Raw genomic sequence first — 14,544 nt, 5'->3', positions numbered from 1 at the left:
AATTTTACTGGGAAAATTTCACATCCGTAAATCCAAGTTCTCGAGGTCTCGCCCCTCATAATTGAATTTAGAAAGTATTTTGAGTCTATCCAACTTATAAACAATAAATGTGCACATACAGTTAGTATTATCCATTTATTCATTATTATTACTTTTACCCTTTGTCCTCTTACCATGTTGACTCTATCAACAAATTGAAAGTGAAGTCATGTCCTTTATGTTGTCTTTATTTCATTATGTGATGCTTAATTGTTTTCTGTTATTGTATTAATATCCCACATATTGTGACGCATTCTATAAATAAAGTGATGGGGAAAAAAACAAACAAACAAAAAAAAGACAAATAAAAAAACATGAGCTGAGAGGTCACAAATTATAATATAAATTCAATGAAAGCATTTTAATGTGTATATGATTATATTTTCTCTTTCATTGGTAATGGATTATGGAAAGTCAAGGAAGGCTGTTATGATCTACTAAACAGATGATATAGGCCTATATAAACAGATACAATACATTGTCCATCCAGCTTATGAGTGCTGCTGAATTATCACTTCACTAACACGCCCACACCTTTAACTCACCCTAATAATTAATTGCAATATCTTCCACAATTTAGAAATCCAAAGCTAAAATCAAATGATCAGAAGATATCACAAATAATAGTAAATACAAAAGAAACAAATAATAAATGCACAACTGAAGTATTTTGAAAACTTTGAAGCCAGCTAAGTATTAAAGTACATGCTTCACATGCAGCGTAATAGTCTTAGATAACAGTGTTGACACTCACTAAATCCCAGCTCCTTTCCAGGTGGCAGACAGTGACTGGCTGCTTGACCTGGCTCCAGCAGCTGTATCAGCCTCTTGGCCAGTTTACTATACCATCTGGGTATTTGATGATGACTTTAATTTTGCTCTTTCCATTTAACTGACACATCATTGTTTTTATTCTGTGTAGGCAATTTGATGCTGTTGTCTTTCGTGCCTGCTTATGATGGTTTCTGTGGAACTGAATCACCTTTTACATTTAAGGCATTTGACAGACTTTAAAAAAAATAAAATAATCCATAATTACATCGTCTATTCAATTTTGCCCCATTACTTTCCCTGAATTGCAGGGCCGGCCCATGGCATAGACCACATAGGCGGTCGCCTAGGGCACCAAATAAGGGAGGGGGCACCAAGTGAGTTACCAACGGGTATGCTTGCTTCTGTACAGCTTTAGGAAGTACGCAGTCGCATGGGTTTTATCTGGTTTGATTTTCAAAGCCTTACTGGTTGGTCAGCCACCAAACACTCATTGAATGGCACCTTGACCCCCACTTGACTTGCCTTTTGTCCAGAGAACTGGGAGGATTTGTCTGGGCTGGAGGTATCATCATTGTTACACTTCATTTTAGTGTGAGTTCTTGGACTGGAGGAACTTTTGTTGCACTTTTTTGGGCTCGAATTTAAATCTCACCTAGGGAACCAACATAGTCAGGGCCGGCCCTGCTGAATTGTATTGCAATACTGAAGGTTTTTTGTCACGATTCATTCACGCATGAAAGTCAGCTACATCTCAGGTAATCTGATTTCCATTTTGCTGCACATAAAATGTAAATCAGCCACCTAATAACTAACTTCCTGCTTTGTAGCTCTTGTAAATGATCCAAAAATAGGCGATGGGGAGAGGCCATCGTCATCAATGTTTAGCTGAGGACAGCTGATATGTGTGATCAGTGTCCCTGACTGCAACCATAAAAAAAAACCTTGTATCCATGGGCTGTACCCTGATTGACTGACAGACTAATTGATTGTGAGCTTTGGTTTTCACATATTGACATATGACCACGAGTGACTTTCTAAAGTAGTTATGGTTAAAAAGCCTTTAGTGCATTATCAACTGATTCTAAAACCCATTCAAATATCTGCATGCTTAGACAATTATAATGTTTACATTATAATTAATACAGCCACAACAACAACACCACACAAAACTGTATTTACAGAGACTGACACAGGTGCCATCAGCAGGCCAGTACAGGTCATTACCACAGTCACTTCATGGACAGACAGTCCAACAAGGCCAAACACACAAACGTAAAACAGGTTATCTTATAACAATTGTGTCATTAATATTCAATAATATTTATCTATCCAATGGATTGCTAAGACTGAGACTTGATGATAATCACAATAACTGCAGGTTTTGTGCTACTGAAATTGAAACTACAGATCACCTGTTTTTTCATTGTATGTATGAGGATTTGCAGGACTGGCTGTGAACCAAAATCCAGCTACTTGCTCCTCTCACAAGAGAAAATATTGTGTTTGGTATTAACATGAAGTGACTCGATACTGAACAACCTGATACTCCTGGAGAATTTTTTTCATCCATGCATCATGTTTCTGTTTTTAAAAGGGACCTTATGGACAATCATCTCCATGCTTTAAGACTAATGAAAAGAAAACATGCAAAGTCTCTCCTCAGAGCGATGAAGAACTAAAAGTATTTCATGACCTCTAGAGCAACTATGGAAGAGTGCAGTTATTATTATTATTTTGTTTTTAAAATGTATTTATGTTCTATTATTATTTACAGTATTATATTATTATTTTATATAATGTAAGTCATTGTTTCTTGGCTGATGTACCTTGTATGTTAAGAGGTGCTTATTGTTGTTATGGTTACCTATGCCTTGATGTTTGTAAATGAATAATTTTCAATTTTTTTTTTTTTAATAAATTGTAAGTTAATCCTTTTCAATAAAAATGCGCTCGTTCATTTTAAAAATAAGTAATTAAATAAAAAATAAATACAAGTGCTTGTTTGCAAAATAATCCTCATACCAATCAAAATAATTTTTTTTAAAAAGGGCTTGTTTTCCTCATAGACTATCTGTGACTTGGTCCATTGAGTTGTCACAGTCGCTTCCAACGCAGGGCACGTTGTGAAGAGCGCGTCGTGACGTCATCGCGTCGGACTGAATGAAGCGTCATCCTTTTCTGATGTAGAGCGGCGCGGCGGCCTTTCTTCGCTGCTCTACATTTTCCTCCCCAAACTTTCCGCTCTTTACCTGGGTATTTCAGCTCTTTCTTTTCTGTAACTATGTCTCGGTGGTCGCCACTTGTCGGCGCTTGCCTGCTGCTCCTGGCCGCTGTGTGCTCGGAGGCTTCAGCGGACGGTCTGGTGATCGAGGACGTGAAGAGGACGGTGGACCTGAGCACTCATCTGGCCAAAATCACCGCGGAGATCGTGCTGTCCAACCAGGGACGTGCTGCCGTGAATAGCTTCATACTGGCGGTTGAGCCTGGCCTGGCCCCGCACCTGGCGTACATCGGAGCCTCGGTGAGTCAAACATCAGTGATAGCTAGCTTTAGCTAGCTGTAGCTTGTTAGCTTACTTCACAGGAAGGGACACGTATCCTGGCTGCGCAAAACACCCGCTGCTCTCATGTTTTGCGTCTTTCTGCGTAAAAGTGAGAGACGCAATGGTGCACAGCTTTACCAGCATGCTACCACACCATGTTACAGTTTGTTCATTGAATGCATGAAAACACAGCTACTAGCTCTATGTGGCGTGATTCAGTGTGTTCCTGCAAGTTCACACTGCTACTATTTCAAAATGTAACGTTATACTGCTCGGTGCAAGCAATTCACGTCACTTGATTTGCTTTGAGCAGCATTGCTCCGAAGATCTCACCCTAGCATGGATAAATTCATTTTGAATTGCTAAAGGATGATGTTAACTTCCGCAGCGGTGCACGCTCTGTCAGTGGCTGAACGACACGTATGCGCTGAGCGGCTGACTTCCGTGTGTGACTGCGCACAGGCCCGCCTCCCCTCTCCACAATGAATGATAATACTGCAGTGCCTTGTTTTTTACACAAAATAATAAGCTGCACACGCTCACTGAAAGGGACTGCTGTACTTTCCATGGTATAAATCTCTCACTTGTCCTGTATTTTGTCTGTAAGTTATTTTAACAAGGACAGTGAAAGCCTGTAAACATACCAATTTCACTTCACCTCCATATCTCATTCTAACTCATATTTTGCATACTGTTTGTCTGTCCTGCATTGTGTGGATGTATATAGACTTTTTAAGTTAACTGTACATACATATACAGTAAATACACATTGTATTTACACTCAAATTTATAATTATATCTACATTCATACTTATATTAACATAGTCCACCCCCACTACATAGAAACATAAATTATTGTCCCTTTATTACATTGTTATGTTTGTGTTTATGTTTATTGTTTAATGTTTGTGTTTATTGCTTTTTCTGTTGACATCTGGACCACATTGAATTCCTTGTACTTGCTACTTGGAGTAGACTAGAATAAATCTGATTCTGAAGTGCATTCATTTCATAAACAGATTAAGCTCAACCAGTAACCATGTTTTCGCAGGTGAAGGGTGATGAAGAGGATGATGGCACACTTGACATCCAGCAGACAACAATGCCGGGCCAAAGGTACAAGATCAGACCCTTACTTTGTCATCTAACCAGATTCTCAAGCCTGCACAAATAACTCAACTCATGTAAACATGCAGGCAGCATTATAAGTGCATTTGAATCAACATTTTTCAATAAGGTGGGCGTTAACTGAATGAACTAAATCAGAAGTGTCTGAGTGACATTCCTGTTAAGAGCTTAAATTTGTCTAAATACCAAGGATAGGTGCTTAAATGCTCCTTTTCCTGATGCCTATAGTCTAGGAAACACAGGACTCTCCCTTATGACAGTAAGAGAAACATTTCCTTGCTCCAGCAATCAAACACAACTTCCTGTCAGACTCATTTTTATAAGTCCAGTGATTTTAATATGACAACAGATGGATTTGTTTATGAAACCATATTTGCTAACTTACTAGATGACAAATTACTTATTAATGAATATACCAGTCATTGTGGCAGCATTTTCCATGCACAATGTTCTTTTTAAGAGTTCCTAAAATTACAAGATTGCATTTTGTAGATCTGGAGAAGCTGACATTTTACAGGAGCAGCATTTAACACCATTATGCAAATGTTTCTTATCATCTGTTCCCTTGCAGTGGGGAGTTTTACAAAGTGCAGCTGACCTCCAGTCTGGCAGCAGGTGCTCAGCTGAAAGCAAAGGTGGAGACGACGTTCAGCCATGTCCTGAAGCCTTTCCCCTCACAAATCACCCAGGCTGAGCGCCAGCTGGTGGTATTTCAGGGGAACCACTACCTGTACTCCCCTTACCCCACCCGCAGTCAGACCACACGTGTCCGCCTCGCCTCCAAGACAGTGGAGAGCTACACCAAGCTGGGCAACCCCAGCAAGATTGATGAGATCATCGAGTATGGACCCTTCCGTGACATCGCTCCGTTCAGCGAGGTAAATCTCTGACAAGGTTTCACAATCTTCGGATGATGAAGCTGCAAAAAAAGTTGTTACAAATGTTTGTGTTGTGTATGTTCCCTAACGTTCAGGATACAATGAAGATCCATTATGAAAACAACACACCCTTCCTCACCATCAGTAGCATCACTCGCACAATCGAGGTCTCTCACTGGGGCAACATCGCTGTGGAAGAGACCGTTGACCTGAGGCACACAGGTGCCGTCCTGAAGGGGCCTTTTTCACGTTACGATTACCAGCGTCAGTCAGACAGCGGCATCTCATCCGTCAAGTCTTTTAAGGTGTGTTGCTTTAAACACAAATCATTGTCTGACTGTTTTTCACTCTCTGGGTGATGATGATGATGATGATGATTCTATCCTTTCTCCTCAACAGACTATCCTTCCTGCCTCGGCTCAGGATGTCTACTACAGGGATGAGATTGGGAACATCTCCACCTCCCATCTGCAGGTCCTTGATGACTCAGTGGAGGTGGAGGTCAGACCTCGTTTCCCCCTGTTTGGAGGCTGGAAGACCCACTATATCATTGGCTACAATCTGCCCAGCTACGAGTACCTCTACACCCTGGGTGGGTTGATTGCTGAAAACCCTAACTAACCAAATCATAAGAGAAATATTTAATACTTAGAATGGAAAGAAGTATTAAAATTAGTCTTAGTGCAGGCTTATATATCAGGAAATTTAGTCAAAGCATGAAAATGTCCCTTGGTGCATCCAGTGGACAATGTAAGTGTGGTAGCTATGTCAGTGTATGAATTAAAGGGAAACACATGATGGATATTCATATGCATGGAGTTCCACATACACAGGATTTCAGAAGCTCTACATAACCTAAGGGTTCATACTGTAATTCCTCTCCGCACTGTGTAGTGTTTAATTAACTTAATGATAGGTTTTACCTGAAGTTACACTGTGAGACAAATCTATCTATTATACTTAAATTGCAAACCTCACTGGGTAAGATATCTTTAATCCACAAGTTGTCTTGCTAATTATTCTCAACAAATTGGTTAGTAACTAATTATGCTCAGTGGATAATATCAGTCTGAAACCACCTGAAGGAGCTAAGTTGAACAGGCACATTGTCATGATTTGTGGGCATATGTAAAAACTGTTCACACATATGAACAAAATTAGGGAGAAAATATTAAAAACGAAGGCATGCATTCATCAAAATGATGGAACAATGTGAGCTGTAATGATTTGCCCTTGAAGTAATGAAAATAGAGCATGAAGTCTCCCAAGCTCTGAACTGTCGAGTGAAACTAGCCGGGGTTGATGGCTGCATTTCTTTTCTTTGGGCTCACCCTCAAACTTTAGTTTGCATGTCATTCTGTCAATACAAGTCTTCCCTTTAAAGTGACAGCTGATTCCTTAAAGGGCCACTCTACTCTAAAATGAGATGGGTTAAGAGGGAGAAGTCAGACACAAAACCACTCTCGCTCACCGGACAATCCAGCAGGGCAACCAAGGCTTCCTATTGAGGCACAGCCCTCTTAATCACTGTATTCTGCGGTGTGTTACTAATGTGTTGCGTCATTCTATCTTATAGGTGACCAATATGCACTGAAGATGAGACTTGTTGACCACGTGTATGACGACCAAGTCATTGACTCCATGACTGTGAAGATCATCCTGCCCGAGGGGGCCAGGTCGGTGTTTGTCGCAAAATCTATGTGAGGTGGAGTTGAGGTTTTTGTAGTACTTTGTGCTAATTTCTCCCAATTTCCCCTGTCGTGTCCTATCAGAAACATCCACGTGGATACACCTTACAAAATTGATCGCATGCCAAACCAGCTGCACTATACGTACCTGGATACCTTTGGCCGACCAGTGCTGGTCGCCACCAAGAACAACTTGGTGGAGCAGCACATTCAGGATGTTGTGGTAAGAACAGTAGAAAAGAGCAGGAATTTTGGCCAGTTAGAGTTTAAAAGAGATTAGCAAAAATAACCAGTAGATTAGCAAAGACTCCCTTGACCAACATAACATTTACAACATGTCCAGATCTATTGAACATAGATAATTGACAGAGCTCCGAGCAGGCTTTTTAGCTTCCACAAATGTGTAAAAATATTGTCGTTTTCATTGGGTATTTTTAAGGTGCTTATATGCATAAAACTCATTGGGCAGTACAGCTGGTGAATTAAATCATTTTGACAATTTTAATTCACCAGCATTCCTCTTGAACCACCTTCAGGCCAAAATGCCAACCTTGCACACCAGATGTCCCATACAATGTCCCCAGCTCTTTGTGTTCCCACCAGGATGACCCTGTTTGATTTTACACCCTTTGGCCTTTCTATGGAGCCATTGTCAGGACAGACTGTTCAAAGAAGCCAGTTTACAGAGTTATCTGGATACTTTTGTCAAGTAAAACCTGGAACTGGTCTTTTTACAGCAGTCCTTGTTGCAGATTTTAGGGGGTTCTGGGTTTTGTTGAGCAAAGTTTTGTAGATCAATTAATAAACCTGCCTTTTATAAACAGTAACATCATCAGTATGTTTTTGTTTGTAGGATCTAGTTAATATCTTACTTTACTTGATCAACAGTCAGAGAAAAAGAGCTGTTCAATTACAGTATGATACAAGAAGTTGGTTGTTGGTTGTCACATTTCTAGTATTTTACTTGATAAATGACTCGATTCATTAATTATCAAAGCAGTCACTGAATTATTTTTAGTCCATCAACTAACTGATGGAAGAACAAACTGTTTCAGCACTAGAAATGAGAGTTTTTACTCCCCCAAAGTAATGTTTTTATGTCAAAGTTCATGTTTCAATTTAGAGGAAAAAAGACATTTCTTGCGGTCATTTAACATTTAAGAAGCATAAGTTGGTAGGAGAGATGTGGACAGCTTCTGATATGAGTTGTGACAATGAATTCAAACCCAAATGAATAAACGTCCTCTTTTGATTACCAGGTTCATTATAACTTCAATAAGATCCTGATGCTGCAGGAGCCTCTCTTGGTTGTAGGAGCTTTTTACATCCTCTTCTTCACTGTCATCATCTATGTCCGCCTGGACTTTGCCATCACAAAGGTAAGTCAACACTTATGTATTTCTTAAAAGGCAGTTTAGTTTATGTTAATTTATCTTTATGCTCACCTTTTACAGTTCCTATAATCACTTGACATGCATGCATTTTGAATCATTTTTAAATCAGTTTTTACTTCTGTTTCTCTTCAGGACCCTGCGGCCGAGGTGCGTATGAAGGTGGCCTCCATCACAGAGCAGGTGCTGACTCTGGTCAACAAGCGTTTGGGTCTGTACCGACACATGGACGAGGTGGTCAACCGCTACAAGCAATCCCGCGACACCGGGGCGCTCAACAGCGGCCGGAAGACTCTGGAGGCCGACCACCGCACTCTGACGAATGAGATCAGCTCACTGCAGGCCCGCCTCAAAGCTGAGGGCTCCGACTTGGCCGATAAGGTGAGTGACGCCTGTGTGTTTGAGAGCACAGATTGAAATGGTAAAATAAACTTGAGGTTTATGAGCAGTGAGGTTCACTCCTCGCTCTGTTTTCAGGTCGGGGAGGTGCAGAAGCTGGATGGCCAGGTGAAGGAGCTGGTGTGTCGCTCCTGCCAGGAGGCGGAGCGGCTGGTGGCCGGCAAGGTCAAGAAGGAGGCTTACATCGAGAGCGACAAGACTCTGGCCGGCAAGAGACAGGACCTCGTCAGCCGTATCGACAGTCTGCTGGATGCCCTCTAAACAACTCCTGCCACACAAGCATATGTTAACACCACTCTTACAACATAGACATACAACCGACTGTTTGTATGTATGAGAATTCAAATAAATGTGACACAAATGCTTACACATTTTTTTTACCATCCTTGTACCCAGAAGTGGACTATCAACATCTCATCTAGCGGTAGTGATGGGTTTATCCAAACACTTGTGCCTTTGTGCCTTGTGATAAACTTGAGGTCACTGCATGTTCAGCTCTACAGCAGCTACATCACAGCATTTTTGTTTGTCTGTTTTTGAGTTTGTTGAGCTTAAACTTTGTCACATTTGCTCAGACATGATACTGCATTTTCATGTTCAAATCTGGATTGTTTTTTTTTTTTTCACTCTGAGTTTATAAGGTTAAGGGATTTGTTTTCAAATGAATAGTTGAATGGCCCAAGTGTTTTCGGTCTCATGTCTTTACTCACATATGCCGTGTTCCAATATTGAATAATTTCCAGCTGTCCAGCTGAGTATGACGGTGGTTGTTTAGTCTTTTCTAATCTTCTCTCTTTTGCACTTGCAAGTTTTTTCTACTCGCCCCTGACTGACGTTTATATTTGAACAAATTCGAAGCGCTGATTGTGTCATCCCAAATCCAATGTGTAGTCTTTTTTTTTTTTGTTCTGACTGTACCTCAATATTTTCTACATTTTGTATGATTTAGGTGTTTTGTAAGTGGTTTTGTTTTGACCATGAGATTAGTGAATACATGAGATTAGGTTGTATGCGAGAAAAGACATGGGAAATGGGACACAAATGTTTGTGAAATGGGCAATGAAATGGAAAGCTGTCGAATTTGAAATAAAATTTTGAGAAACTAAATAAAATAAAAATTTTGAGAAACAGCCTCATCTATCAGTTGTAAACTAAAGTAGTAAACACATAGCAGGTTCATGAAGATGTTTTTATTTCTGGTTTTTGATTAGTCCGTTTGGGGAAAATTACATCTGGAAGCAATAACCTTGGTTCATCAAAGGAGGGCGCACTTGTGTCAAGAACCACCAGTTTCCTGCAGTCTATTTAGTCCTTAACAGTATTGCTGCATCTTGACCTAGACAAAAGCAATTGAATAATCTAGTAGATAAAAATGAAAGTCTATCATCTTATCATCTCAAAATAAAAATAAACCACATTTGTACAACCACTGGTGACCCTTTTAAAGCTGGTACTTCAGAGGGAATTTCCAGCACATTGTCGCCTTCCTTGTTTCAGAGCTACCCCACCTATCAGCCTCTCCTCCCCAGTGAGCAGAGCAGCCGACCTGCCTCCATCACAGCCGGAGCCCAGGACAAACACATAGGGTCAGTCTGAGGTCATTGCTTTCCCTCTGAGGTCATCAGGGGTCCTGGCAGGTCACTTCCTGTTCCATAATAACAGGCCCCCTTCCACTCACAATGATAATGTTAACATATTGTATGTGCCATACAATAATCATTCTGAAAGTACACAGCAGGGGAAAGCAAAGACAATGTCTGTTAGCGCTGATGCTCGGTGCTGGTGAAAGGCCACACAATGGCATTTTTGTTTGTGTGTTTGTACTTGAGTGGAGATTTGAAGCAGTGAGAGTTCGTCCAGCCGCAGAGTCTCATTCTCACAGCAGAGCACAGCAGGCAGACTGCAGCTCACACAAGTCCACCTCAACACCAGTGACTGTGCGGAACAAACACTGAGCTCACGTCTGCTTGCCTCTCTGCAGCGATGCTATCAGGCCTCTCTGAGTTTGCATGTCTGACAGACATTGAAAATTTGTGAAATTAAGCAAACTGAATTAGTTTGCTTAAATCTGAATTATTTTTCTTAAATTTCAAGGACATGCATTCATTTTGAGAGTGAAATAATGTCCTTGAAAATGTTTTTAAAATCATAATAGATACCCACAATTCATCAGTATGCTTCAGCTCTCAGGCCTGCTCGTCATGCTAGGATCAACACTTTACATCCTGAAGAAAACCCTGTGATTGAGATTCATGTTGATACAGTATGTAATGAATGGTCCACATTTATCACATGCTAAAGGTGGATTTTAGGAACTAAATGAAAGATAAAAGTAAAAATCTTTCACTTTTAATAAAAGCTATTTATTAAATTTCTTTTTTAAGAGGGCTTCAGAGGTTTCATAAGTTGGTTACAAGTAGCCTGTTTGGGTCCCAAATGGCTGCAGTACAGAGAGAGTGCAAAGCACTTCAGAGACATGTTTTTGGCATGTCTGTACAGTACAACATTCATCATCATGAACAATACTCTTAATCTTAAGCAATAAGCAATTCAGAACTGATTGTGTTTGCCATCACTTCCCATGCATCTTCATTTTCTGGTTTGTGGCACAAAATTGAAATATATGTTTTCTCTGATGTAGGCTACCTCAAACTACCTCTACTTCAGGTTTAGTTTTCTTGTTTCCAATGTTGTTTATTTCATGGGTTAATTGCCACTAGAAATATTAAAGATTTCATACAATTAAAATCAACTTAAAGAAATTATATACACTGTAGTAGTCTTTTGTGGAATAACAACTGAGAAGATGTTTAAAAAGAATGAACAATGGGGCAAATGTTGGCTCCTCCTCTCTGATTGGCTATTCCTGCTCTAAGCCTATATATGATTAATAATTTGATAATTTGAGAGCTGCTCTTAAAGGTTGTTCTTACACTTCACTGTAAGTAGGAATAAGTCACTTGATAAATGTGTCTTATTTTTCACCTTCAGTGAAGAACTTTTTTTACTTTTTACTTTTACTACTGCTCTTTAGAGACTTCTTAAGTCTAATTCTGAAGAGTTTGAACTCAGGCCCACACGTTGAGTCAGAAGTTAGGCCTTTGATGACCCAATGCCATGACTTACCCCAAATAGGCCACGTGTGAGCCCTTAAATTTCATGAAGCCTTTGAAAAGTCTTGCTGTCAGCAAGTACCTCACTGCTAGACTCTGTCTGCCTCGTAAGTGGGCCTGACTGAGTATGGCTGGACCTTAAGGCTTATGTCATCATACAGTGTTTCGTCGATGCATTTGTTTCCTCATTTGTCTGTTCTACCACTGATGGGGCATTGTCTTGTGTGGTATTGGTGTTTAGTTGATTTGAGGCCTTTCAGTCTTTTCACTTCCAGCCCTGTCCTCCTGGCCCAGGATGTGATTACTGGTCGCAGAAGAACTGCGGTTTATCTGTTGGCGTAAGCGGAGCAGAATACTGTTAAAACCGGAATTCATGTGCAGCACTGTATCCTGATGTGGCAAACCGTGCGTGTGTGTGTGTGTGTTTGAGGTGGATGAGGGGGTTTGTACAGGGTGTTGGACTGGTTGGGCCATGTGGTTGAGCTGTCATGATCCCCCACAAGCATGAAGTTGATTATTATCTTCCCTTCCTGAAGTATAGTAATGATGCAGAGTGTGTTCTTTCTTTATCTGCCAGAAATAATGAATATGCAAAAAAATGTGGAGTCAAACTAGGTATCTTTTGAAGCGGTAATCCACAAGCCCTGGGCCTTGTGATGTGGTGGTGATTGATTACATTGAGGGCTCACCTGCAGCACTCTCCCTCTTAATCTTTCTCGCTCTAAAATACACACACACAGACACACACACACACACACACAAAGAGAGAGGCAGAAGTCACCAGTCAGGGAACAATATCCTGCTCAGAAGACCCTTCACAGCACACTCTCATAAATCACTGAGACAGAGCCACCACCCTCACTGTCAGCATGTTATTGTGCACACACACACACACACACACACACACACACACACACACTCAGGCCCACGTTCCTCACGACATACATTCATTCAACTCAGTCAGTCCTGCTAGTCCTGCATAAAAGGATGTCAACGAAAAGAAGAAATATGAGTTGAATCTAAACTCAAAACTTGCCCTCAAACACACCTCACCTGCACTGATTCCCCCTGGCTCTGCTTAAAACACACATCCTCACAACAGCAGCTCTGTGTGCCCGCTCTGCCGCAGGCCTCTGCACCGGCCATTCCTCAGTGACAGGGTGCCGGGATGAGGGGATGAGAGGCTCTGAAGGACGAGGTGAGGGACGGATGAAAGCCACCGCGGCTCAGGTCCCGGGGCCCTGCGTCCTGTGCAGGTGGCAGGTGTGATCGGGCCGGGTGCAGAAGCGTGAGGGCGAGGAAGAGGAGGACAATGAAGGCGTCTGTGGCCCTTGTTGCAGCTGCAGGAGACAGGGAGGAGCGGGGCTGACAGATAAGACAGTCAGACAGACAGAGGAAGGGGAGGACAGCGTAGGGAGCGCAGAGATGGAGATGGGACTTCAAACAGAGGATTGGGCCCTGGGTGCGGAGAGACGCATTCTTGTCTGGCATGGAGGAGGTGGGGACGGAGGGAGAACAGGAAAGATGGGCGGCACAAAAAAAAAAAAAAAGAACGAGCATCAAAGTCCACTGTCGTATTCCTCCCAGGCGGATGTTTACATCTTGCACACTTTTGCTCAAAGCCTCTGTGCTCTGCCTATATCTCTGTGCATATTGATGTCAACCTCCCTCTCTGTATGGATTTGTATCGATGAGACAGTAATCCTCTTCCCTTGCCGCCCTTGTGTGCAACTGTCCACAGCTCCCACTAAGACCCACTGATCTCTGCCACATGGCGCTCCATCAAAGCACCGATGGTCATGCCTCTCAGGGCAAGTTTTTGCCAAAAATCATGCCCGCATGGCTCATGTATGTCCCTCAGTACAGAGGATAAGCAGCAGATGAAGGTCTAACGCTCCTTAAGACTTTGTATCATCTTGTATCACATGAAGGCGAGTGAACAAAGCTGTTCTCTGTTAAAAAAGCACTCTTGTCTGAGCCCGCGCACACACGCACACACACGCACACACGTTTCCTACTTTCTCTATCGGACCTGATTAGAGTGACAGGGGCACTTCCCATTGGCTGTGAGAGTGGCCCTCTCCTTCCCAGGGCAGCCAATTTCCCCTACTCCAGAGCTGATAGGAAACTTTGATTGTCCACTGAGCTCAGGAGAGACAAAGAGATTTTTCCTCTTGCAACCCACATATCGTTCCATCACATCTCAACCTACAATCTCCCTCCCCACTTGCTCTCTCCTCCTCTGCTATACCATCTGTCCCTCTTGAACTTTCTTGCCTTATTTCCATGAAGCCATACTCACTTTCTGTTGTGGGCTGCAGATTGTGAGTCCATTAAACTGGCACTGACTGCTTTGATGGGCAGGAAGTTTCACTTCATGTGGTGACATCTGCATCCTGTGACACAATCCTAACCTATGTAGGCCTACATGATCTACTGTCTTGGCTCACCACTGTCCTCTAATACCATTAATACTGTGAGCACAGGCAGATGCTACAAAAAGCATTTGTATACTGATATGTTCTCATGTTGGGTGTGAATTAAACTGAAAGTGTGTGCGTGTGTGTGTGTGTTTGTAGGGTGGGTGGGAGT

At 41.8% G+C, this 14,544-nt stretch overlaps 1 protein-coding gene across 1 annotated transcript; it reads left to right on the top strand.

The window, feature by feature from the left end:
• Window positions 1-2,962: 2,962 nt before the first annotated feature.
• On the top strand, window positions 2,963-9,969 carry rpn1 (ribophorin I). Its single transcript, XM_067588081.1, has 10 exons — window positions 2,963-3,334; window positions 4,407-4,471; window positions 5,055-5,361; window positions 5,457-5,666; window positions 5,761-5,953; window positions 6,938-7,037; window positions 7,134-7,272; window positions 8,309-8,428; window positions 8,576-8,821; window positions 8,918-9,969. The coding sequence occupies exons 1-10, from the start codon at window positions 3,095-3,097 to the stop codon at window positions 9,098-9,100; spliced, it is 1,803 nt and encodes a 600-aa protein (XP_067444182.1). The 5' UTR covers window positions 2,963-3,094; the 3' UTR covers window positions 9,101-9,969.
• The last annotated feature ends 4,575 nt before the right edge of the window (window positions 9,970-14,544 follow it).

The sequence above is a fragment of the Thunnus thynnus genome, chromosome 4 (genome assembly GCF_963924715.1).
Source record: "Thunnus thynnus chromosome 4, fThuThy2.1, whole genome shotgun sequence".
NCBI lineage: Eukaryota > Metazoa > Chordata > Actinopteri > Scombriformes > Scombridae > Thunnus > Thunnus thynnus.
This window is presented reverse-complemented; position numbering and strand designations above follow the sequence as displayed.